The sequence below is a fragment of the Aedes albopictus genome, unplaced genomic scaffold, assembly GCF_035046485.1.
Source record: "Aedes albopictus strain Foshan unplaced genomic scaffold, AalbF5 HiC_scaffold_191, whole genome shotgun sequence".
In the NCBI taxonomy this organism is placed as follows: Eukaryota; Metazoa; Arthropoda; class Insecta; order Diptera; family Culicidae; genus Aedes; species Aedes albopictus.
In genome coordinates, this window is record NW_026916971.1 from 25,013 (window position 1) to 50,000 (window position 24,988).

Consider the following 24,988-nt stretch of genomic DNA (forward strand, 5'->3'; position numbering starts at 1 on the left):
GCGATTTCCTTCGAGGAACTTGGGATCTGAAGCAAACTGAGAAGAGAGTTATGCAAGATCAACCACATGAAGATTCCGAGATGCATTGCTATTGATGATCCAATTGCATTTGAGTTGCATGGCTTCTCAGATACGTCCTTATCTCAGCAAGCCTACTGTTGCTTTATATAGGGTAACGGTCGAATTTTGGACCCCTAGAGGACATTAGTTTGAATTTAAGCCAAAATCAAACAGATTCAGAGGATGTCACACATAAGGATGATGCTAGTATGACCGTAAAAGCCTCCATTGTTCGTTAAAAATACCCACAAGGTCATTTCTGGCTGAAAATTTGATGAAAATAACTGAATTTTGAAGCATCAGTTTTCACTGTTTTGGACACCCCAATGTATTTTGGACCCTCTTAAGTATATATTTTGGACACCCGGTGTTTAAACCTGCTTGAAACTATTTTCAAAGAATCTGCCACTTGGATATGCAGGATCACATCCTAATTACTTGATTCACAGAGAACAGACATCCAAGTCCAGCTCCGAAATTGTGTAAGGAATTTAACGGCCATTTGAAATCGGCAACACAAGTGGCAATAGCGTGGCGCTGCAATCGGTTAATTTCCCATACTAATTTAATTCACCACTTGAAATGTTTCAATTCACCACTGACTGTGGCAATATGGTGTTTGGCGGCGTTAGTGTTTTCATCGTTTATTGGTTTGCAACCTTACTCAAGTGAAGATTCAAATCCTTACACAACTTTCTGAATGAAATTTGTTCTAGCCTGGATGTCTGTTCTCTGTGCTTGATTGACAAAGGCTGATTAGATGAACTTTGCGAATTTAATGCGCTAGAATGATAAACGTTTTTGTTTACATCTGCTAGTTTCCCCAGCATCACATTCTCTCTTCGTAAACATGTCGCGACACTCGCACGGATGACGAGATTTACAAAAAATAATTTCAAGGCAAACAATGATATTTCCAGTGAGGAAATGATTGCTGCTCGTGCAGAACAATCTAATTTAACGAATGATTCTAAAAATTCAAGTCATCTCTTCATTAAATCTGTGAAATTTATGAAAATACAACCCAGGGGGTCCAAAATATATGGGGGTCCAAATTATATTGGTTACCCTACTTGCGAAGCGTGAATGCTACTGGAGATGTTCACGAAAAAAATAAGAAAACTCAAAATTAGGGAATTTTAAACTCAATTTTGAGTTCTTTTTCGTCTCTCGAAACAGTCCAACTCTTGCAGTTCGAATGTGTCAATTCAACAATATAGGGTCTTGTACCATTTGGGCAGGTGTACCTATTTCGGGCACAGATCGATTGATTTGAAATTTTGTATAGAGTTAGGCACGTACAGTATCTCACTCTGTACAAAAATTCAAATCAATCGGTTTGAAATTGACTTAGTTATAGCGGCAAGTGCCCAAAATAGGTACACCTGCCGAAATGGTACAAGACCCTATATTTTTTTATCTTTGTTAGACAGACTTTCAACCCTCTGCTGATTCGTCTCTAGTGGTAGATGGATCTTAAGGAGCCATCTCTAAAAATGAACAAAAAAGTTTTACAGAGTTTAAGTGAAACAAGATAGAAGAGGATAGAAGCCAGAAGGGCTCAACCCAATGGTTGTTTTAACAAAGTATCGTTTCGTTGCTGTCGTCTTTGACTGTCCTTTTGAAGTTGATCCTTGTCATCAAAAGTAATAACATCATACGAGTTTGAAGGTCCTCTGTCATAGCTTATTTTGATGTCCTTTTCCCAATTGATTCTTGATTTAAATTGTAGAGAACAGCTTGGTGTCTTTAGAAAAAAAGATATCAAGGCTGCTTCCATCGCGGAGTCGTTATGTAGAGTTGTTTGGATGTCTCCCAAATAATCCGTGTAGTGTCCGAGATAGTTGCAATACCGAACAGACGCACAACATGTGTTCCACGGTGTTATGAGTTCCACATGCATAACATACTTTTCGAAAATTGGCGCCTCCTTCCATGTTATGTGAGGCCTTCGTGAGTCCGATCCTAAGATGAGGCAGTACTACTTGCTCTTTTCGTTTCCTGGGACCCACATGAAGCTTATGCTGGGAGTACGTCTCGCTTCCAATAGGACAGATCGGCGAAGTACTAGATTTGAAGTAATGAGCTGAATTTTAGTATGGTGAGAAGGTCAATTCTCCGTTTCTGCAATGAAATGGTGCAAAAAGCGTGGGTATTATGATTCCTTGCCTAATTTGATGCTGTTTGAGCAAAACTTTGTGCAACAGTGTTGTTGTTTTCTCCATTTCTTGCAACATAAACAAAATAGTTATCCAAAGTTTTGCTCAAACAGCATCAAATTAGGCAAGGAATCATAATACCCACGCTTTTCGTACCATTTCATTGCAGAAACAGAGAACTGACCTTCTCACCATACTAAAATTCAGCTCATTACTACAAATCTAGTACTACATCGAACGTGCCCCATAGACTTTGTGTGGCCTGAATCCATGGATGTCGTGTTTGGGGACTTAATGGCTAGGATACAGCTGGCGGAGTCGCTAACGATCAACATTGGTTTCGAGGTTGAGTGAGATGCGGCTTTGTGTATAGCTGCTGCCTCTGCTGAAAAAACTGAAGCAGAGTTCGGTAGCTGTAATATTCATCAAAGTCTTTACCATACATACCAATTCCAACTGTATTGGATAGTTTTGTGCCATCCGTGTATATTAATTCTGCGTCAGCATAATTCGTCGTTACGCGCTCGTTGGACAAGGCTTTGGCAACAATCAGATTAGATCCCCTTTTAATCCCATGCTTAATATAGTTGTCTACTTGGAGATTCTGGCCCGACAGCTCCTAGGACCAAGCCGGTGTAGCCCAGCTACCGGGGGAAGCGTGACACCGGCCACTGAGTGCAAGATCCGTTCGGCTTCTGGGGCAAGGAAGACCGGTGATCCGTCACCCTCTGTACGTTCAAGAAAGCTAACGGCTTTACTTCCGATTGTGATTGCAACCTTGTAGATGAACGGCATAATCCCAGCTTCCACGCGAGTTGCTCTTGCGGGTGTTTATGGCAATAGACCGAAAACAGCATTTTTCGCGTTGCTGTACGTAGGACTCAAGATGTCAATGAGTTCATTCGAAGCTCTGTATGTAATTTCAACAACGTAGAGGTGGCGGCTGCAAGTAATTGCATCTGTCACTCTCAATCGTGATCTTCTATCGCTCCTCGTTCGTTTATTGGAGAGGATTTTCAGTAAGTTTATTCGATTCCGGCATCTACATATTTATGGTGCCGTCGAAGTGGGCTCGAAAAGATAGATGACAGTCAAAAGTTACATAAAGTATTTTCGTTGTTCGTCTGGTGGGAGATGTTTTTTGGTGCATATGTGCCATCTGACACATTTCCTTGGAGAGATGTCGAAGCCAGCCATATCGGTCCATTTCACCACTGCATTGACTGCAGCTTGTAATTTCTGACTCAACAATAAGTTTCCAGGACAGGACTCTAAAATTTGTGGGCATAGAACCTAATCGGAATTTCGGTTGGGTGAAAACAACTTACTTTTCAATGTTTTTTTTTTCTCATGGAAACAAACGGGAACAACTCAAAATATACATCGATTCCATGAGCTCAAAATTGGCTTGACGCACGCAACCCCGACGTTGGATGAATAGAACTCACCTTTGAGTACCTACTATCGTTTCTCCGTGTTGGTGTGAAATTGAGATGTGGCAAATCGAGAGTTGCACCGTTGAATCGTTGCGGATTTGAATCGGGTGGAGGAAGAAGAAAACTAACTGGGACCTCTATCGCTTTTATTTAATGGATGAAAATGCTTTGCAAATTGAGCAGATCATATCTGTTCCACAGTTAGAAAATGCCTCTGATGAGATCATTGACAAAATGATCTCAGCATACAATAGTAGCTGCCCTACCCAACAGAGGTCATCCAACAGAGATGCCCCTTGGTGGAATGACAAGCTAGAAAAATTAAGGAAAGAGTCTAGAAGATTATTCAATAGAGCAAAAGCTACTTCTGATTGGGTTCATCACAAAAAAAGCCCTAACAGAATATAACAGGGAACTGAGGCTAGCCAAACGTAAGCATTGGATATAGGTGTCTGAAGACATCAATAACGCTCCTGCAGCGGCAAGGCTCCATAAAGTCCTTTCAAAAGACCATTCTAATGGTCTTTGAAGCCTCAAAAAGGGAGATGGCAGTTTTACTGTTGATTCTTCTGAAACATTGGAAGTAATGATGAGAACTCACTTCCCAGGGTCGATTCCTAATTCGGATGAAGAACAGGACTCAGATAAGGCAAAACATGCTTGGTCGGCCAATGCCTATCAAAAAGCTTGTGAAATCTTCACACCGTCGAGGGTCGAATGGGCACTGAGTTCTTTTCAGCCTTTCAAATCAGCTGGGATAGATGGAATCTTCCCAGCGTTACTTCAACAAGGGAAAGAAGCGATAGTTCCACTCCTAATCGAAATTTTTAGAGCCAGCGTCACTTCAGCTTACATACCTAAGGCATGGCGTAAGGTTCCTGTTGGTTTTATTCCAAAAGCTGGCAAAAGATATAAGATATAAAATGTGTTCTGTTAAAGACCATGGAGAAAATAATGGATGACTTTGTCAAGTCTACCAGCTTAGTAGAAATGCCTTTAAGCAAATTTTAAATTTGCTTATCCTCGCAAGCTGGATCTCGGTAGTTCGGCAACAATATCTCGGAATTCTGCCAGCCTTATAGTATAACCATGAAGTCTTTCCGCCACGAGCTCTACACTAAGGAGGGCTCGTGAGACTGGAGTCAAATCCATAAAACATCATTTGAACAAGATCACATTTGACGTACGAGAAAGTCACGTCCTATAGAACCTGCAAGGTGACCCTGATCTTTATGAAGGTTATATTAGGCGCTGTCCATAAACTACGTAGACTCTTTTTTACCTTCTCAGATCCCCCTCTCCCTAGTAGACTTTTGTCCACACAAAATTTTCAAATTGTACATATGGAGCGTAGACTTTGGTCAGAACCACCCCCCCACTCCCCTCCTAAGAGTTTACATAGTTTTTGGACAGCCCTTATTAGAAATATCCAAAAAAACGCCGCAATAGTAGCATTCCTTAGTTCATATGGATCATAACGTAGTTCTATACTTAGAACGGACTCAAAACTTCGCAATAGACATTATCTTAACTTTTCTGGACAAAAATAATGACTAATAGAGTGCTACCTAATAGTGTACTGGGTCGAGAAGCAAAGCATTGAAGCATCATCTCGCACCTCAAGAGCAATTTCTTATTTCTGTAGAGCGATTCTGACGGCTGTATAAGCAAGGCAATAATATTTATATCTTAAAGCTATTGATAATGCTAATGTGACACTATAACAAACAAAACAGTTCAACTAATATTTATCTTGCAGGTGACTATATCTAAGTGCGCGTTCTAGCAACGAATATGCAGAGACTAATTACGTGAGCTACAAGTGCCTGTGCGCCCTAACAATCTCCACAGTACAAAAATGCATTGCAACCCGGACAACAAAGAAACTCATCGACCATCAACTGGCGCGCTAACCTCCGTCTCGATGACCTTCTCGACGTACTCGACGGTCCGCACCCCTCCGTCCGGAAGTTCCTCCGTGCGCTGCTGGATCACCTTCTCCTCGACGACTTTCTCCGTCTCGCGAACGACCCGCTCGTTGCCGGTGTCTTTCGACTTGACCGCTATCCGCGGGAAGCGAATCGGTTTCGGCGATACTAGTGGCGGTGGTGGATGATGGTAATGATACTCACTGCCGTCGATTTGCGTCGACAGGGATGACTATTTTTTTGTTTTTGAAGGAGTTTCGATGGTTTTTAGGGTATGAGTTTTGGGAAAACCGTGGTCAAGAAGGTGCGTGGCCACACATCACAACATTGGAGGGGGTTATTCGTTATTGTAGGATTGGGGGGCACGAGAAAAACGGGAAATGTATTAACAATTAGCAATAAGTCGGAGTTAGCGTAGATTACTGGGTGTTGTATGATTCTCAATTCTAACATCAAACTAAATCGGATTAGCGGTTAGGAAAGAGGAATGACAGTGTTGCCAGCCACCTACATACCTGTTCGTCACTGCTGCTAACGGTGTGCTCCGCGATGGTCGGATAGTGCTGTTGCTGCTGGAGGTGGTGATGGTGATGGTAGTGATCGTTATCATGATCCGATCGTAGGTGGAGCACTGTTGGATTACCCGAGGCGTCCTCGTGCAAGGTGGCTGCGTTCATGGTTTGGATCATGATTTGTGCCTGCAGGGCGTCGTTTTCCAGCGATTTGAGACGAGCTTGTCGCCAAGCGGCACGCTTTTGCGCTCTGGAAAGGACGATAGAAGAAGAAATTAGACCATAGAGCCGTTAGTGCAATTTTCACACTCTAAAATGTATCAAACGATTTCTTTACATTATTTCTCCAAATTTTTGCTTAAGATGTCCTAGACTTCAAAATACAGATTCTACTAGGAATAATACCCATGATTATGCGATTTCATTCCGACACTAATGCGAATGCAACTCGCATAATAAGAAAAGTTAAGTCGTATAATCATCGCAATATGCAGTTATGCAACACTTGCGACACTTTGCGAGTTCGCTCGTACACTTATGCGAATAAGTTAAGTTCATCGCAATTAAAGATCAGAATAACGTTAACGACGATGAAATCATGCCTTATAAAAGTTGATTTGTATTCTGATACAACTTTAGCAAATACATCGCAATAAGTTCAAAAATAGCATCTCTTATGCGATGAAAATTGTCCCTCTATCGTACATATATGCGATAGTGACTTAAAATAGTACTTTATACGATATACTGTGTACGCTGGAACCTCGTTTTATGAACATGGCTGGAATGCATAAATTAAAAAAGGTATTCCTACAAAGAGGAAAAATTGTGCATAAATTAGGCGTGCGCTTTAATGAGTGAATCGAGTTTGCGAGAACAGGTTTTGCTCCTGGACATTTGAGGGACTAAGAATGTTCCCAGAGAGCCCGAAAGAGTGGGTACCAAGGGGCTTCAGGGGCGTTTCAGGGAGTTCTTTCAGAGGATTTGAGAAGCGCTTTAAGGGCGTTCTGTCAGGTTTTGTTGGCGTTTTAATGGAATTACCGGGAATTCAGGGGCATTTCAATGGTGTTAAGGGGGTTTCCGGGACGCTTCAAGGGGCCTTAACCCTTTGGAGCCGGAGGGGTCATATATGACCCCAACATAGAAACGGCTGTATAAATTCACCCATTCGATAAAACAGAACACTGTCTTCGGCAAAGTTGTTGCAAATTGAGTCCTCTATTAGAGAAAAATAGGGATATTTGTATTTGGGACTTCATTGATAACCTAGAACATCCTGAACACCATGAAATTTGGAAAAACGAAATAATTAACATACCAGTTGTTCTAAAAGCGGAATTTGGATGTGGGTTTCGTGTATATGTATCCATTTAGCCTTTGTCAAGAATATCACAAGGTATTTTATATTCTGGGATGTTCTAGCCGTACCAAACTGTCCTATAATGAAGTCCTTCAAATCTACAAGAATAATTCTAGGTATTTTCGCCACAATTAATAGCATTGCATAACCTACTGGGATCCGTGAAGCTCTTGACATCTACTATGTCATTTATAGACACTTATAGGAATATTCCAGGTCAGCCAAACTTCCTTGGAGTTCAGGACTTCAGATCTACACTCGCTACAGTATCCATATCTGTTATACTGAGAAACGCTGCATAATCAACTGCAGTTACTGGAACAATCTGAAGTCTACTAGCTTATTATAAACCTTTGGGACATCTAGGGTCGTCCAAACTATTCTATAATAAAGTTATTCAAATTTTTAAGATAAACTTTATGTGTTTTCACCAGCTTTTGAAATCTCAAATGTCATTTAGAGACCATACAGGGATATTCCAGGTCAACCAAACTACCTTGGAGTTCAGGACTTCAGATTTACACTCGTAACTGTATCCATATCTGTAATACTGCATAATCAACCGCAGTTACTGGAGCAATCTGAAGTCTACTTTTTTAAATTATGAACCTTTGAGGCATTCACGGTCGTCCAAACTATTCTATAATGAAGTCCTTCAAATCTACAAGAAAATTTTATGTGTTTTTACCATAAATAATAGCATAGCATAATCGGCTGAGATCCGTGAAGCTCTTCAAATCTCAAATGTCATTTAGAGACACTATGGGAATGTTCCTTCCAGGTCAGCCAAACTATCTGTGAGTTCAGAACTTCAGGTCTTACACTCGTAACATCAGCTATATCTGATATACTGAGTAACGTTTCATAACCAATAGCGGTGACTGGACCAACCTGAAGTCTTCTACATATTATTATGGACCTTTGGGACATTGAGGGTGATTCAAGTTTAGCTCTTGATCAGGGATGCCAGACAGTTTAAAAAAAGTCTGTATCACTCTTTTCAAAAATCTGCATCCCATAAAAAAATGTGAGAAACATCTGTAACCCATACAAAAAAAAATGGCTCCTCTAGCTCAAAAATCTGTATTTCATATGAAATGAAATCTGTATGGAAGCTTAAAAATCTGTATAATACAGATAAATCTGTATATCTGGCATCCCTGCTCTTGATAATAACAGTAGTTATTCTCACAATGAACTTTAGACTATAATCTGTAATCCCCCTGGCATATCATGAGTCATTTCAAGATAGTTTTTAGATATTCCAGATCAACATCACTACTCCGGAGTCCATAGCTTCAGGTCTACACTTGTGATAATAGTTTGCCACTACGTTTAAGTGTTATATAATCCACTGTACTTACCAAAGCAGTTAGAGAAACAATGCGCGTTGTTATATTTTTTGGGATATTATGGGCTCCTTACTGTTATGAAGGTTAGTTGATAAAAACAACCACCGTAACTTTCAGAATACTTGCTGGACATGATAGATTACAAACCGTAGCTTTTAATGAAAGAAGTTACCGTTACACCCATAGACTTTAGGATCTAAATTCAAGAATAGCTTGGATGACCTAGGATATCTCGACTGATCTGATATTGTCTATTGAATTTTCAGAAGACTAACTGGACATGATAGATTACAAATCGTAGCTTTGTGTAATGAAAGAAGTTACCAATACACCCATAGACTTAAGGATATAAACTCAAGAATAGTTTGGATGACCTAGATGTCCAAAAAAATATTCCGCATAATATTCTACCGTTTTTATACTATTGAATACCAAAACTACAAAAAAACGTAGAAAAAACTCCAGAATTACGCTTGGAAAAATTCCGGCTTCAAAGGGTTAAAAGGAGATCTCAGGAGGGGGCGTTACAAGGGGTTTGAGGGGCGTTTCAAGACATTTCAGCGTCATTTCAGAGAATTTCAGGGGGTTTTAGGAACATTTTAAGGACGTTTCCAGAGGTTTTAGAGTCGTTGATAGCATTTCAGGAGTTGATAGGAGTTTCAAGGAGTTTTTCTGGTGCGTCTCATGGGGTTTCTTGAGCCTAATTAAGGTACAAAAAGTGGTTTCATAGGCATTTCAAATTGATCATAATGGTTTTCTTTCATTCATTTCAATGGAATTAAAGTGGTTAGGCGTTTTAAGGTCAGGGTCGTATCAGGGGGTTTCAACAACATCTTTAAATCAAAGAGCATTTCAGGGGATTTCAAAAGATATACACTAGAACCTATTTTTATGCACATGGGTGGGACTGCATAAATTAGAAATGTGCATAAATTAAAAAAAGGCATAAAAAAGGGAAATTTATGCATAAATTAAGTATGGAGAATAATGAGGAAAGCTAGTTCGCAAGAACAGGTCTTGCCCCAGGACATTTGAGATGGAGCTAAGGGGTTCCAGAAAGTTTCCAGAGAACCCAAAAAAGTGGGTTTCAAGGGGCTTCAGGGGCGTTTTAAGAGGTTGTTCCAGGGGATTTGAGGAGCCCTTTAAGGGCGTTCTGTCAAGATTTGTTGGCGTTTCAATGGGACTACGAGCAATTCAGGGGTATTTCAATAGTAAGTAGCTTTGAGGGCAATTCAAGGGATCTCAGGAGCCTTTAAAGGGTGTTGCAAGGGGTTTGAGGGGCGTTTCAAGGTATTTCAGAGTCATTTCAGAGTCTTTTAAGAAAGTTTCAAGGTGTTTCAGAAACATTTTAAGGGCATTTCTAGAGGTTTCAAGGGCCTCGGGCTGAAAACCTCCCTAATAAAGCTAATAATAATAAGGGGCGTTTCAATGGGTTTTCAGGCGCGTTTCAGGGAGTTTCTGGACCCTATTAAAAGCGTCCAAAGGGGTTTCAGAGGCACTTCAAATTTATAATGATGATTTCAAGAGCGTTTCAAAGGGGTTACGGCCGTTTAAGTTCGAGGCATTTCAGGTCAGGGTCGTGTCAGGGGGTTTCAAGAACACCTTTAAATAAAAAGGGTATTACAGGGGCATTTCAAAAGATATTGTGTGGGGTCTCTAGAAAATCCTCTGAAACTTCCTGAAATGCCTCTAAAATTCCTCTGAAACCTCAGAAACCCCCGAAAACTACTCCGTAACGCTTTCGTAACGCCTCTAAATCCCTCCGAAAATGCTCTGAAACTTCCTGGAATGCCTGCAAAATCCCCCTTAAACCCCTTTGGACCCATGTAACGCATCTGAGACCTCCCAAAACCTCCGTAACGCCCCTGAATCCCTTCGAAAATGTTTCGAAACTTCCTGGAATGCCTCTGAAATCCCCTATTAAGCCTTTCGGACCCCATGTAACACACCTGAGAGGCTCCGAAACCCCCGAAATCTCTTCCATGACGCTTCTGAATCTCGCTAAAATGCTCTGAAACTTCTTAAAATGCCTGAAAAATCCACCTTAAACCCCTTTCGGACCCCATGTAACGCATCTGAGACCCCCCAAAACCTCCGTAACGCTTTCGTAACGCCCCTGAATCCCTCCGAAAATGTTTCGAAACTTTCTGGAATCGCCCATTAACCCTTTCGGACCCCATGTAACGCACCTGAGAGGCTCCGAAACCCCCGCAAACTCCTCCGTAATGCTTCCGTAACGCCTCTGAATCTCACCGAGAATGCTCTGAAAATTCCTGGAATGCCTCCAAAGTCCCCCTTAAGGTGAAACGGGACGCCGTGTTATTTTTCCTATCTTGCCTCTCTTTCTAACAACTTGGCTCGCGATTTTGAAGATGGTAATCTCGAGTTCTAGCTCAATTGTGACAGGATATTTGACTAGCACCTAATTAAATATGGGTCATACCACAATATTCCTAAATAATGGACGCAGTGGTTAAAAGGCTCTACAGATGAGGAAAAAAAAAAATCTCGAGTTCTATCGCACTGCAGATGCTGAAAAACAATCAGCATATGCACTGCAAGTGAGCATACACAGTGATAGGTTTTTGTTGCAAAATATGAAGTAGAATCTGAGATTACCATCTTAGTAGCAACAGAGCAATCGCGGATATTTCCCCGACCATCCCGTCCGCCCTTAAACTCCTTCGGAGAGGCTCCGTAACCCCCGAAATATCTTCCATAACGCTTCTGAATCTCGCTAAAAATGCTCTGAAACTTCTTGAAATGCCTGCAAAATCTACCATAAACTCCTTTCGGACCTCATGTAACGCATCTGAGACCCCCCAAAACCTCCGTAACGCTTCCGTAACGCCCCTGAATCCCTCCGAAAATGTTTCGAAACTTTCTGGAATGCCTCTGAAATCCCCCATTAATCCTTTCGGACCCCATGTAACGCACCTGAGAGGCTCCGAAACCCCCGAAAACTCCTCCGTAATGCTTCCGTAACGCCTCTGAATCCCTCCGAGAATGCTCTGAAACTTCCTGGAATGCCTCTAAAGTCCCCCTTAAACCCCTTCGGACCCCATGTAACGTACATGAGAGGCTCCGAAACCCCCGAAAACGCCTCCGACTCCTGCCGAAAATACTCTGAAACTTCCTGAAATGCCTCCGGAATCCCCCTAAAAACCCCTCGGACCCTATGTAATGCACGCGAAAACTCTGGAAACCTCCGAAAACGTACCTGTAACGCATACTAAACCCGTCGAAAATCCTCTAAAACTTTGCAATATGCCTTCGAAAACCCACTTAGATACCCGAAAACCCCGCTGAGATCTCCTGGTATCCCGCTGAAGCCCCTTGGGATCCCCTGAAACACCCCTGTAACCTTCCTTTGTACTCCCCTATAAACACTCCCTGGCCGCCGTTGCAATAGTTCCCGTTATCAAATATTCTTATGCACAATATTGGTTCTGAGTAGCTTTTCCGCGTTTTATACAGAGCATAGAAAAGGTGCATAAATTAAAAGTGCATAAATAAGGTTTTAGTGTAATGGGGTTTCTGGAAATCCTCTGAAACCTCCTGAAATGCCACCAAAGTCCCCCTGAAACCCTCTTGAACCCCATGTAACGCACCTAAGAACCTTGGAAACCCCCAAACTCGCGTCTGAATCCCACTGAAAATGTTCTGAAACTTCCTGAAATGCCTCAAAGATCCCCCTAAAACTCCCTCGAGCTCCATGTAACGCACCTGAGACGCTCATAAACCCCCGAAAACACCTCCGTAATGTTTCCGTAACAGCCCTAAATCTCGTCGAAAATGCTCTTAACTGCCTGAAATGCCTCCAAAAACACCCTGGGACACACCATGTAACGCACCTGAGACACCTCCGAAACCCCGAAAACGTCTGTGTCTGAACTCCGCTGAAAATGCTCTGAATATTCCTGAAATGCCTCCAAAATGCCCATAAAACCTCTTCGGGTCCCATGTAACGCATCTGAGACCCACCGAAACCCCCGAAAACGCCTGCGGAACGCCTCTGAATCCCTCCGAAAACGCTCGGGAAGTCCTTGAAATGCCTAGGGTAGAGGGTCCACATTTCCCACAAGTGGAGGAAAACGTACCTCTGAAGCCGACCCACTAATAGGGTAGACAGTAGACGGTAGGAAAGACGTTAAGGTGGAGATGGATGGATAGATGGAAGGTAGAACGAATAGGATTAAGGGTATGGTAGATGGTAGAGTAGAGGTTTGGGTAGATGGTAGAGTAAACGTTAAGATGAAGAGTAGGATAAATGATAGGGTAGAGGGATTAGGATAGAGGGTAGTACAGAGTAGGGTAGAGGGTAGGGCCGACTGCAGGGTAGAGGGTTAGGATGAAGGATACGGTAGAGGATAGGGTGGTGTTAAGGTAGTGGGTAGGATGGAGAGTTAGAGTAGCGGATTACGGTTGAGGCTGGGGTAGATGGTACGATAGAAAGTAGGGCTATTCTTTACCCTATCTAGAAGGCAGACGGTAGGGTAGAGGGTAGAATAGAATGATAGGGTTGAGAATAGGGTAAAGGAATCTGATGAGATGAGTTTTTCGAGAAACCTTCAGGAATTCTCCCCGGGATTTCTTCAGGCATTCCTCCTGAGATTCTTCCCAGGATTCCTCTCGAGATTTCTTCAGATGTAATTTCCAAAATTCCTGTGGAGACTCCTCCTAGGATCTCTTTAAGCACTCTTTTTTCAAGGATTCTTTTAGGCATTCTAGCCGACTTTCCTGCTGTGATTCCTTCAGGGATTCCTCCTGAAAGAATATAGATTTCTGCCGAAATTTCTTCAGGCAATCCTGGAAAGATTCTTTCAGGCACCCTACACACTACTCAAACCTCAATCAACATTGACTCCGCCCTAAGGTTGGTTGAACTAGCTTATGTTTCTGGGGGAGAAGTCAATGTTGGCCAACCCGTTTGACTGGTGTATAGGCCCTCATTAGGTATTCATGCCAAGATTTCTGATGGAATTTCTTCAAAAAACCTTCACAAGTTAGGTATAGGCCATCGAATCTACGAGGGCTACTTGTTGTATCTTAGAGCATTAAGAATGAGGTTTACACTCACACAGCCCCAGGCATCTATGTTCTATCAAGTGGTGGGTTCTATGATTGTATAACATATCCGAGAATTCCCTAGAGTTAAGGCCATCTCATCTACAAGCGCAATCAGTGATCTATTGGAGCATTATGAATGAAATTTATGCTTACACAGCCTCATGTAGCTATGTGCTATCAAGTGGTGAGTTCATTGTCAGTTTGAGGATCTCCAAGAACTTCCTTGAGTATAGGGTCATCGGATCTATTGGTTGTCTCTAAGAGATTTACGACTGAGGTTCACACTCACACAACCTCGGTAACTATGATCTATCAAGTTTTAAGTCCGAAGAATCTTTAAGGATCTCCAAGAGCTCCCTTGAGTATAGGTCATCGAATCTACGAGGGCTACTAGTTGTATCTAAGAGCATAATGAATGAGGTTTATACTCAACTCACCTCAACGCCCGAATCTCCGACGGGCTCAGCTTGGACTCGTCGTACTCCGGCGGGAGCATATCGTTGGCCCGGGCCCGTTTCTCCGCGTTGGCCGTCCGTATCGGAATCCGGCTGATCGGGGTGATCGGCTTCGAGGGTGGGGTGGGCATTGCCATCTGCGTTCGGTTTAGCATCACCGGAATCCGGCTTTCATGGGACTGCTGCTGTTGATGGTAGTGGTGCTGCTGCTGCTGCTCCTCCTCGTCTTGCATCGTCGGAGTCGTCGGCGGTGGTGGTGAATCGTGAATGTTCTCGTGTTGTCTACTTTGTTTTTGTCGTGTTTGTTGGTTTTTTGATTTCATGTTTTTTTTGTGTGTATTTTGTGGATGAGCGATATAAATGAAATGTGGAGTTTTTCGATCGTTTGTTGTTGTTGGGATCGTTTCGCAGAAGAAGTATGACAACAACAGAAACAAAATATGGACAAAACAAATGAATAGATAGAGAATAGATATTGACGATTGGCGAATGAAATTATTGCATCAAACAGATATAATCGTTTGATTGATATGTGTAAACACTTATATAAATATATAGGAAAAGAACGTGGCAGTAACTAGATAACAGTAGACAGAGGAAAATAACGCAAAACTAAATACCGTTTTAGCTTGAAGCCAAGCCGAAGGTGCAATCACACATCACGAAATCCCACACCCGTACGTGAAAACTGAGAAATGACCAAAAACCTATCTATACCCCAACAAAAAAAAAGCAAAAAACAAAAACACCTTTTGATTCTTCCCCAGATTTTCCGAGTTAAGATTGAAGTATTATGTAGTAAGAGAATGAAGTTAGCCACAAACCACCAGATGGGAAAAGAATGAAGTTAACAGGAGTCAGAAACTTACTGTTGTTGTTGTTGTTGTAGAGACAGACAGAGAGAATGTGTGATTGTGAGGAAAAAACTATTCAATTCCATTCAGGTATTTACATCAGTGTGTAGAGGATTTATTTCCATTTCGAAAAATTTACACAAAATAGAGTTTGTATTGTTCCGTATTTTCCATGGTCGGAGAATGGTTCTGCTGCCTGCCCTCAGTAAAGCTAGTCCCTTATCCTAACGATTCGAATTCGGTTGGTTTTTTTAATTAAGTAAATATTTGGCCTTATCTGTGTGGTCAGTAACAACATTTGATATACATAGATATAGGTAAAAGAGACGTTGAACATTTTGGTATCGGTTTGATAGGATCCAGTTTTAGATGTGTTTTGTTGTGTTCATCCTCATGTATATTTTTGCTAGTTTATTATTCAACAATTAATCTGGCTATCTATATTTGAACAGTGGTTTTGTATTTGAGTGAATTGTGAGAGAATTGTCGTACCTCCTCCATTAGGAAGAGATGCTGAGATAATTTCAAAGGTGACAGTGTTTTGGATGATTCGAATACTAGAGTAGGTTTTGACGGAAGAAACAGGATCTTCACCAAGTAAGATGTAGCACCAAGAAAAATAAGAATACAATTTTCAAAATATTTGGAAGTCTCATGGCAAACAGGTAAAAAAAATGAAAATAGTATGGAACAATCCCACCAATTCATGGTTCATGGTGGAACTACGTCAATGATTCTTTTTTGAATTATTCCCACGTTTTCTCATGAAACTTCTTCCATATCTTCAAGTTTTTGCTTCTCGAGCTCTTCCCGGAGTTAGTTCTGGATTTCTACTGACTTTTTTCTTCTTCGGAATGGGTTATCCGACCGATATTTTTTCCGAGTGGTTTTCTCGTAGATTGTTCTGATATTTTTCTAGATGTCTCTCCCGGTATTTCCCTCGAAGGTTTACCGGGATTCCTTCCAATGTTACTCACGAATTTCAAAAAGATCCTCCCTGAGTTTCTACCAGAGATTCTCCCGAAGTTTTTCCTGACAGTTGTGTAGAGTTTCTTTCTGGATTATGCCCGGTGTTTTCCCTAGGATTTCTTCCTGGGATTCTATCTGAGTTATTTTCAACATTTCTTCCCGACGTTCGGCCAGTATTCCTTCCTGAGTTTCTTTCGAGCTTTTCCTGGTTTTTCTCGAATTTTCTACAGGAATTCCTCCAGGGGTTTCGCCTGAAGTTTCTTCTGGAATTTTTCGTGGGGTTTCTTCCGGAAAATCTACCAGATTTTTCCAGGAATTTTTATCACGATTTCGCCCACAGAATCGGCCAGAGTCTCTTGAATTCCTTTTGGGACGTTTCAGATATTTTTCCGAGATTTCTCTCTGCGTTCTTGCGGAGATCCCTATAGTTTCCTAGAGATTTTTTCCTTATTTGTTCCTAGAATCCATTTCAGAATACTTCACTATTCCTCCGGGGATTATCCCATAGTTCATCCCGGGCTCCAAAACGAATTTGCTGTTGTAAGGTTCTTTGGCGACTAATTACAACCCGTTGACGGCTAACTTTTTGGGACGTTATGGGGTGAAATTGAGTACGCTAATCTATAGATTACCTAATTTCCTTTTTCGGTTTATATATAAACTTTGAATTTACCCTAGAATTCTCGATTAGTCTCCAAAGAACCTTACAACAACAAAAAATGATGAAAGTTTACTACAAACCAGAATATCTTTTAACTTTTCTTGAGATCCCGGATTTTTTTCAGGATTCAATCCCGCGATTTTACTTGAGAACTGTCGAGAGGAATGACGATACCCATAAGAAATTCCAGGTGAAATTTCGGAAGGAAGCTTAGTGGAGGAAATCCGTTAAAAAAAATCCAAGTTAAACTCTGTGACGACTCACGGGAAAACCCAGGAATTGTTCGGGAAAAACTCCAGAAGCTTCTTTAAAGATTTCTCCCCGACATTCGGCCAGGATTTTTTCCTGAGTTTCTCCTGATTGTTCTCATGGGGCTCCTGCATGCCTCTCAAATTTTCTACAGAAGTCCCTCCAGGGGTTTCGCCTGGATTTTTTCCATAATTTCTCTCAAAGGGTCGGCCAGAATTATGAATTCCTTTCGGGACGTTTCAGATGTTTTTCCGGGATTTCTCTCTGCATTCTTGCTGGAATTTCAAGTGAAGATCATCCTCTGTTTAATTGTTTTCCCTTGATTGCCCCAAGAGTTCATTTCAGAAGATACCACTATTTCTCCGGAATTTCTGCCATGATTTATACCGAGAGCGATCCATTTATCCTCCAAAATGGATTTGCTGTTGTAAGGTTCTTTGACGACTAACTACAAACTGTGACGGCTAACTTTTTGGGGCGTTATGGGGTTAAATTGAATTTCCATTCGAAAAAAAACCAAAATTCACCATAGAATTCGCATTTAGTCTCCAAAGAATCTTACAACAGAAAATTAATTGTGAACATTACCTACAAAGCGGAATATCTCTTGTGGTTTTTCTGGATATCCCGATTTTTTTTTCCTCCCGAGATTTTACTTGAGCAATTTCGAGGGATTGGCAACACCCAGAAGAAATTCCTAGAGAAATCTCGGAAAAAAAAACTTGGTAGAAACCCGCGAGAAACTCCGGAAATCCTTGGAAGAACTCCGGTAAAAAAAATCCGGGTTGAACTCTGTGACGACTCACAGGAAAACTTCTAAGAGAAACACTGGGACTTCAATTCCTGCAACGGAATTACGAGTTTATCATTCTTACAATGTTTCGCCACTATCTCGAGGAGTCGGAGATGGTCCTCTAATGTTTCCATGGCAATCACGATGTTCGTAAGCAAAGACGAGGAGTTGAAGGTCACACCTTGATTTAGACGGAATAAACCTTTGAATGCTCTATTATAGAATAGTATTTCGTGTGTCCTAGTCTATGGAAGGTTTTCTGCTTGGGACACGCACCTTTGACGGTCATCGCGAGGGTCACTCGCTGTAGCACTCTTCAATCACTCCCAGCTCTTTGAAGCGCTCGATCTCCACGTCTATTTCCTTCTGGAGAAAGGGCAGCATTTATAGATGGCTTTGCGTCACTTTCAGAAAGATCTCGTAATAAATCAGGCCGATTTGTCCTAGCTTCCCTGGCGCTGAAAATTCGAACCTCTTGATCGTCTCGATCAGTTTCTTTGCTCAGTTTCAATACTCTCTGAGACCAGTTCTGTTGGGACCTCAAACGTCGGTTGAATCTAGGATCTCATCCGGGTCTTTCTCTTGCACTCTCGGTAGTTCGCCTGTTTACTACGGTATACAGTGTTTTGAACAGTTCAGGTCCGTTTCCAACGTCGATCATTGGCTGCTGAATAAGAAAGCATACCCAGAAATCTTTTCCAAGGATTGGAGATCTGGAAATTTGTGTTACGATCTATGGAAATCTGTGGTACTGGTTGAAGTTCTGATGGATACTCTATTGACTCTGCGTTGATGGCTTGTCCTCCCTGATCAGGTGCAATCGCATTGCGTCGACCGGCGCTGAATCCTCGCTGTCGTACTCTGATGAGCCATCTTCAACCTCTACATTGTGAACTCACACTCGCCTTGGTTCTCCGGGTTGCTCGAAACTCAGATCTGCAACGTCAATCCGTTGATGAAGGTCGCTTACATCCACGATGGATATTTTCGACCGGTAGTACCCGTTTCTACTTCCTTTTCTGAATTATCTGGTTCTAGTTGGGGTTTTCAAAATGGAACTTGATGATCGCCGATCCTCGAACTCGTCCACGAAGGTGACAAACCAATCGGATGCCAGTCCTTCCAGCAACATGTGGATGTCCCTCAGGAGCAGTTGTTCCAGAACTCCCTCAAGCTCTGCAAATTTTGTTCAGCTTGTAGAGAAGGTTCTCTACAAAGCTCACTGACCTGGAGTCTCCGCTGAACCTAATTACCTTAAGTCAGCTTCCACTTCTCCACTCTGTTAAGGTGGTCTTGCATTCCATAATCCCGGCCACGACCTCATCCACGTCTCTGGGACTCTTTACTTCTTCGGGAAGCAAACCCAAGTAACACGCATGTTATATAAAAGTTACGACAGCGCAAGTTTTGGTTGTATAGAAGTTTATTTTACGTTATTTCAACACAATGTTAGAATTACGTAAAATAAACTTCTATACAACCAAAACTTGCGCTGTCGTAACTCTATTATAACATGTGTGTTGCTTGGGAAACTACCTTCTGTACTACATTACAAAAACGACACGGAGTGCCTAGTATAATTATTGACAGGAGCCACTTTCGCTCAGAACCCAGGAGATTCGATTCGAAACCTTGAACATAGTTCGTCTTGAATCCGAACTCCAAGCGGAGTTCAGCAGATAGCTCCGTTGGTCTTCGCTATTGCCAAAATATGTCCAACGCTTCGAATATGTTGCCGGAGTTGTCGGAGCTCAAAGAGCTAATATGTGAGCCAGAAAGCTCTTCTTGGGGCTTAAGGGCTTTTCTGGATCTCAGTTATAGATTTTTGGAAATCAGAGAGCTTCTCCGGAAGCCGTAGTTCGTCTCAAGGTCTAAACGGAATTGAGTGTGCTGAGTGAGCTGAGTTTTCTCCGACATATAAATCTGAAATATTTCCAACGTTTTGGATATTCACTAGAGAATTTGGAGACTACAGAATTTCTTCGGAGCTGAGAAAGCTCTACCGGAAGTCAGAAAAAGCTCATATGAAAGCAGGAGAGCTGATGTCGGCGTGAATTCTAGTAAATATTACTGGAGCCTACAGGTAAAAATGGCTCTTCGAGAATCCAGGCAGCTTCCAAAGAAACCAAAGAGTCTCTTTGAGTTGCCGGGGCTGAAAGGGTTTGTATGTGAGCCAGAGAGCTCTTCTTGGGGCTGGAGAACTTTTCTGAATCCCAGTGATGTACACACAGAGCTCTTCTAAAAAACATAGATCGACTCGAATTCTAAGCGAAATTTGCACCAAAATAAAAGTAGAATTCGTTTTTAATTTCATTCAAAAAAGAATGCGCTTACACTTGAGCACTTTCGTTCTTTCTTCTCTGCATTCTTCTCTCTCTCTGCGTTCTTCCTTCTCTGCATTCTTCCCTGTCTGTGTTATTCACTCTCTGTGTTCTGCCCTCTCTGTGTCATTCACTCTCTATGTTCTTTACTATCTGCGTTCTTCCCTCTCTGTGTTCTTTCCTCTTTACGTTCTACCCTCTCTACGTTCTTCACTCTCTGCGTTCTTCACCTCTCTGAGTTCTTCAATATCTGCGTTCTTCCCTGTCTGCATTCTTTCTTCTTTGCGTCCTTTTTCCTCTGCGTCCTTCCCTATCTGTGTTCTTACCTCTCTGCGATTTTCCTTCTCTGCGTTCTCCCTCTCTGTGTTCTTGCCTTTCTGCGTCCTTCCCTCTCTGTGTACTTTCCTTTTTTGCGTATTTCCTTCTCTGCGTTCTACCCTGTCTGCGTTCTTTCCTCTCTGTGTCCTTTTATATCTGTGCTCTTCCCTCTCTGCGTTTTTCCTTCTCAGAGTTTTTCCCTCTCTGTGTTTTTCCCTCTCTGCGTTCTTGAGGGAGGAGCTCTAGGATAAATCCTCCTCGTGAGATTCGTGCACTAAATCTAGAAGCAATCTCAGGAAAAGGTCTAAAAAACTCCATAAAGAATCCCAGGAGAAACTCATGCAGATATTCCACGAGGAACTGCAAAATTTCCTGAAATGAATTCCAGGGAGGAACTCCAGAAGATATTGCGGGAGAACTTCTGGAACAATTTCGGATGAAATCCCACAATAAACTTTGGAGGATTTCGGTGAAAATCTTTTGGAAGTAATTTGAAAAGCCACAGTAGAACCTCCGGGAGGAACGATGAAAGCAATCTTGAAAAGCTTCTAAGAGGAATCCCGGAAGAAACCTCAAAAGCAATTCCGCTAGAAATTATGGAAGCAATAGGAAACAATCAGTGAAGTACTAGATTGAAAGTAGTGAGCTGGATTTCTGTATGGTGAGATGATCAATTCTCCATTTCTGCAATAAAACGGTGCAAACAGCGTGGGTTATATGATTTCTTGCCTAATTTGATGATGTTTGAGCAAAAGTTTGAGTAATGTGTTGTTCAAGTTGCAAGAAATAAATAATACAACCACACAGTTACCCAAACTTTTGCTCAAACAGCATCAAATTAGCGAAGAAATCATATATCCCACGCTGTTTGCACCGTTTTATTGCAGAAATGGAGAATTGATCATCTCACCATATAAAAATCCAGCTGACTACTTTCAATCTAGTACTTCACTGATTGCTTCCTATAGGACAGATCGGTGAAGTACTAGATTTGTAGTAATGAGCTGAATTTTAGTATGGTAAGAAGGTCAATTCTCCGTTTCTGCAATGAAATGGTGCAAAAAGCGTGGGTATTATGATTCCTTGCCTAAATTGATGCTGTTTGAGCAAAACTTTGGGCAACAGTGTTGTTATTTTCTCCACTTCTTGCAACATAAACAACATAGTTATCCAAAGTTTTGCTCAAACAGCATCAAGGAATCATAATACCCACGCTTTTTGCACCATTTCATTGCAGAAACGGAGAATTGACCTTCTCACCATACTAAAATTCAGCTCATTACTACAAATCTAGTACTACACCGAATGTGCCTCATTCCATACAAACCAATCAGAAAGTCCTTTTTACCTTTTTTTTTGCAGGATTAATTTCACAAGGAGTGGACGGAAGAGGCCCATATGGCATAAAGTAGCTTGGCATAAAGCCATTTGGTATAACTGTCTTTACCATCCGACCTACTGAGATCCAGAGGCACGTTCTCCTCCATTTGGGAAATTTGTACCATGAAGTCTTCACCGAAGTTATGTTCCTTCTTCTGAACTTAATTGTTCTTCTTGTTACGCCAAAGCCATTATGCCAAATGGCTTTATGTCAAACGACTTTATGACAAGTAACCTCATGCCAAATGAGATAGCCGTGGCAAAAAAGTGTAAGAACTCCAGGGATACCTGAACGTGTATATGTTCCAAACAAACTGAACTTCAGTCAGTCCCTTCTATGAAGGGCTAAAATGGATTTGACGAATTCGTTAACAGAGACACTTGCGCGAAATATTTGGGAACTCATTTCCAGATGAAAGCACCGGTGTCATCAACCAACAATCGAAACATTTCTCATCCAAAATCATCTCAAACACTGTCACCTCCTTCCAAGATTGCCAAACACCTTCGGAACATCGGAGAATTTATTGTTTAAATTACTTAACTCTAACGAAAAAGAAGATACCTAAAACTTATGCCTAACCTGCATTTATATTTCCTAGTAGACTAGGGTCGGGGACGAACAAACCTAATATCGTAAAAACTAATAATACTTTTCTGTCCTAACCTAGAGAAATGATTGGATTCGTGCCCTCGTCGTCAAAACTATCAGGTGCGCAAAGTTCTAGAGCTAGATCAAGCACGCAAAATTCCTGTACGGGCGTCGTCAATTGCTAAAAATGCCTACTGCTGCGGTCTGTAACCAATTGTTTTCTGAGAGAAAAATCTGATCATCTGATTGTCCAATGGCCGCGCCTAACACTAGCACAATACGAAACTTTTAGGAAAAAAAAGCACTGTACATGGTAGTACTAGAATAGATAGTAGCGAAACTAGCAAAGACAAATCAAGACGTCAAGCGCGATTTTAAGGTTCGTGAAGTACTAGAACTGAACATTTGCACATGTGTGTACTAAAATGACGCGATTATTGGAGTACTAGATTTGTAGTAATGAACTGAATTTTTGTATGATGAAAAGGTGAATTCTCCGTTTATGCAACAAAATAGTGTAAAAAGCGTCGGTATTATGATTTCTAGCCTAATTTTATGCTATTTGAGCAAAACACCTTGGAACACTGTGTGCCTGCTTCGTCAACAACACAGTGATCCAAAAGTTTTGCAACACATCGGGTAGAAATCATAATACCCACGCTGTTTGCATCATTTCATTGCAAAAACAGAGAATTTACGATCTCACCATACAAAAATTCAGCACATCATTACAAATCTAGTACTCCACCGTCCGTGCCCTATTAGCCTTATTTATTTTCTTTGGTTTTGTTCTATCAAGTAGCAGTCAGCTTGGACCCAAGTGCTACGTCTTAATTTGTCTTTGACACTAGATCAGTAGAAGTAGCGTAGTAGATTGGCATTAAGGTAGTAGTAGTAGTAGCATCAGTAGTAATAGCACTAGCAGCAGTAGAAAAAATACGATATTGTGCGCACTTTCTCGCTCGGCAAACCGAGCGACTTTCAACTTCTAAGTACAGCTTCAATTTCTTCAAGTGCGTTCCTAAATGTAGGAGAAAAACAAACGAGCAGAATGGAAAAAAGTACTGTGAAAAACGGGTTTCTCCTTCCAATAGTATGTGTGTGTGTTTGAAGTACTTGAAAACATATCGCAGATCGAACATCGAAAAAACGCACTTTACAAAAACGAAGAACTTTATTTTACAAAGAAAACAATAGAAACGTTAGAACAAAAAACTCTGTGGAAGATTGTCTACACAATCGGAGAAGGCACGCGCATGCACCAGTAGTGTGGAGATTTAGCCGCTCGATTCCTCGCATGCTGCGGTTGATCCCTACTCAATAATGCCTTTCGGTTTTATTTTTAAATATATTACAGGAAGTACTAGATTAGAGTGTGGTTCCTCAATGAGGGGATGTTAGTCTCTATTCTACAGCCTTTTTTATTCTTGGGGGTTGCGTTTCGGTTATTCTAGCACACGACTGATTCACTCTCGTAGAAGAGGTGTGTGGTTAGAAGACTACGGTTTTTCGCTAGGACCTATTCGAATGGGAGCGGTAATAAAGGAAAGAAAATTATAGTAATAGAGCATTCACAGAAAAACTAAAATCTAGACAGGGTGAGAACGGAAAACGGAAACTCGCAGATACACGCACACACAGGCACACGCACAAAACCAGAGAGCAGCGCGTTACGTGAAGAGCGATAAAATTAAAGAAGAGCAAGAAAGAAGGAGAGAACACTCATACTGAAGAAGGAGTGAGACATTCAGCTAGAGGGCGGGACAAAAGGGGACCTTACCTCATATCGTTATCGTTTTCGTCGGCTTTCGTGTAACGGCCGCGAAGCTCCTGCTCCTCCTCGCCGGAACCGTACTCGTCGTCCTGTTCGTAGGCCCGCTCCTGGATGTGCCTCCGACCGAGGGTGGCAATTTTGCGCTCCTCTTCCTGTTTCAGCTTTTCGACTTCGTCTTGCGAGAGGAATGAGAATACTTTTTCTAGAAGGAAATGAGACAAAAGGGTGCCGTGAGGTACTAGATTATCGATGATTGTTGCGCTACTTACCAGGTTTGGGCGTCTGCTTGGTCTGATCTTCCATCGCATTCTCGAAGAATCGCTTCTTGTCGGAGACGCTCTTCGGGGTTTTTGGCGCTGGCGGAGGAGACTGAGGAAATACATCAAAATCAAACTGTTTTAGTACGTCACCGTGATCGAAGATACATTCTCTAGAGAAGGATAAAAATTTGGAAAAATAGTTCGAAAAATAGAAAATTCAGCTTCGATTCAGCCTTTCTGGGGGTGCTTGCTTTGTGCAGCCGCTGCATTGCGCTCACGTTCGTTTCGGGATGCGCCAGGGAGCGTTGGTTTATTAGTTGCAGGGTGAATACATGCTGTGATAATTTTAGGTTTCGTTTTTCATTCGCAAGCAAAACAATAGATGGTAACTTGGCAAAAAAGATAGAGTAAGCTCTGTCAAGTTGGAAGCTTGGCATTGTTTGGTGCAATTGAATACGCATATATTTCGCAAATCGCTCATTCGA

The 24,988-nt window shown here is 41.7% G+C and overlaps 1 protein-coding gene across 3 annotated transcripts in view; it reads right to left on the minus strand.

Annotated features, from left to right (window-relative positions):
• The window catches only part of LOC115253608 (histone acetyltransferase KAT6A-like), a 32,692-nt gene extending 7,716 nt beyond the window's left edge, over positions 1–24,976 (minus strand). The window contains exons 1-5 of one of the 3 annotated variants that reach the window (XM_062843404.1): positions 24,513–24,976; positions 24,250–24,445; positions 14,315–14,617; positions 6,099–6,345; positions 5,570–5,815 (exon numbers count right to left, since the gene is read on the minus strand). In XM_062843404.1, coding sequence (XP_062699388.1) covers positions 5,570–5,815; positions 6,099–6,345; positions 14,315–14,617; positions 24,250–24,445; positions 24,513–24,546 — 1,026 coding nt within the window. In that variant the 5' untranslated portion in view covers positions 24,547–24,976. The remainder of the gene's footprint in view (positions 1–5,569; positions 5,816–6,098; positions 6,346–14,314; positions 14,618–24,249; positions 24,446–24,512) is intronic. The other 2 variants (XM_062843405.1, XM_062843406.1) reach the window with 2 other exon arrangements.
• Between the last annotated feature and the right edge of the window lie 12 nt (positions 24,977–24,988).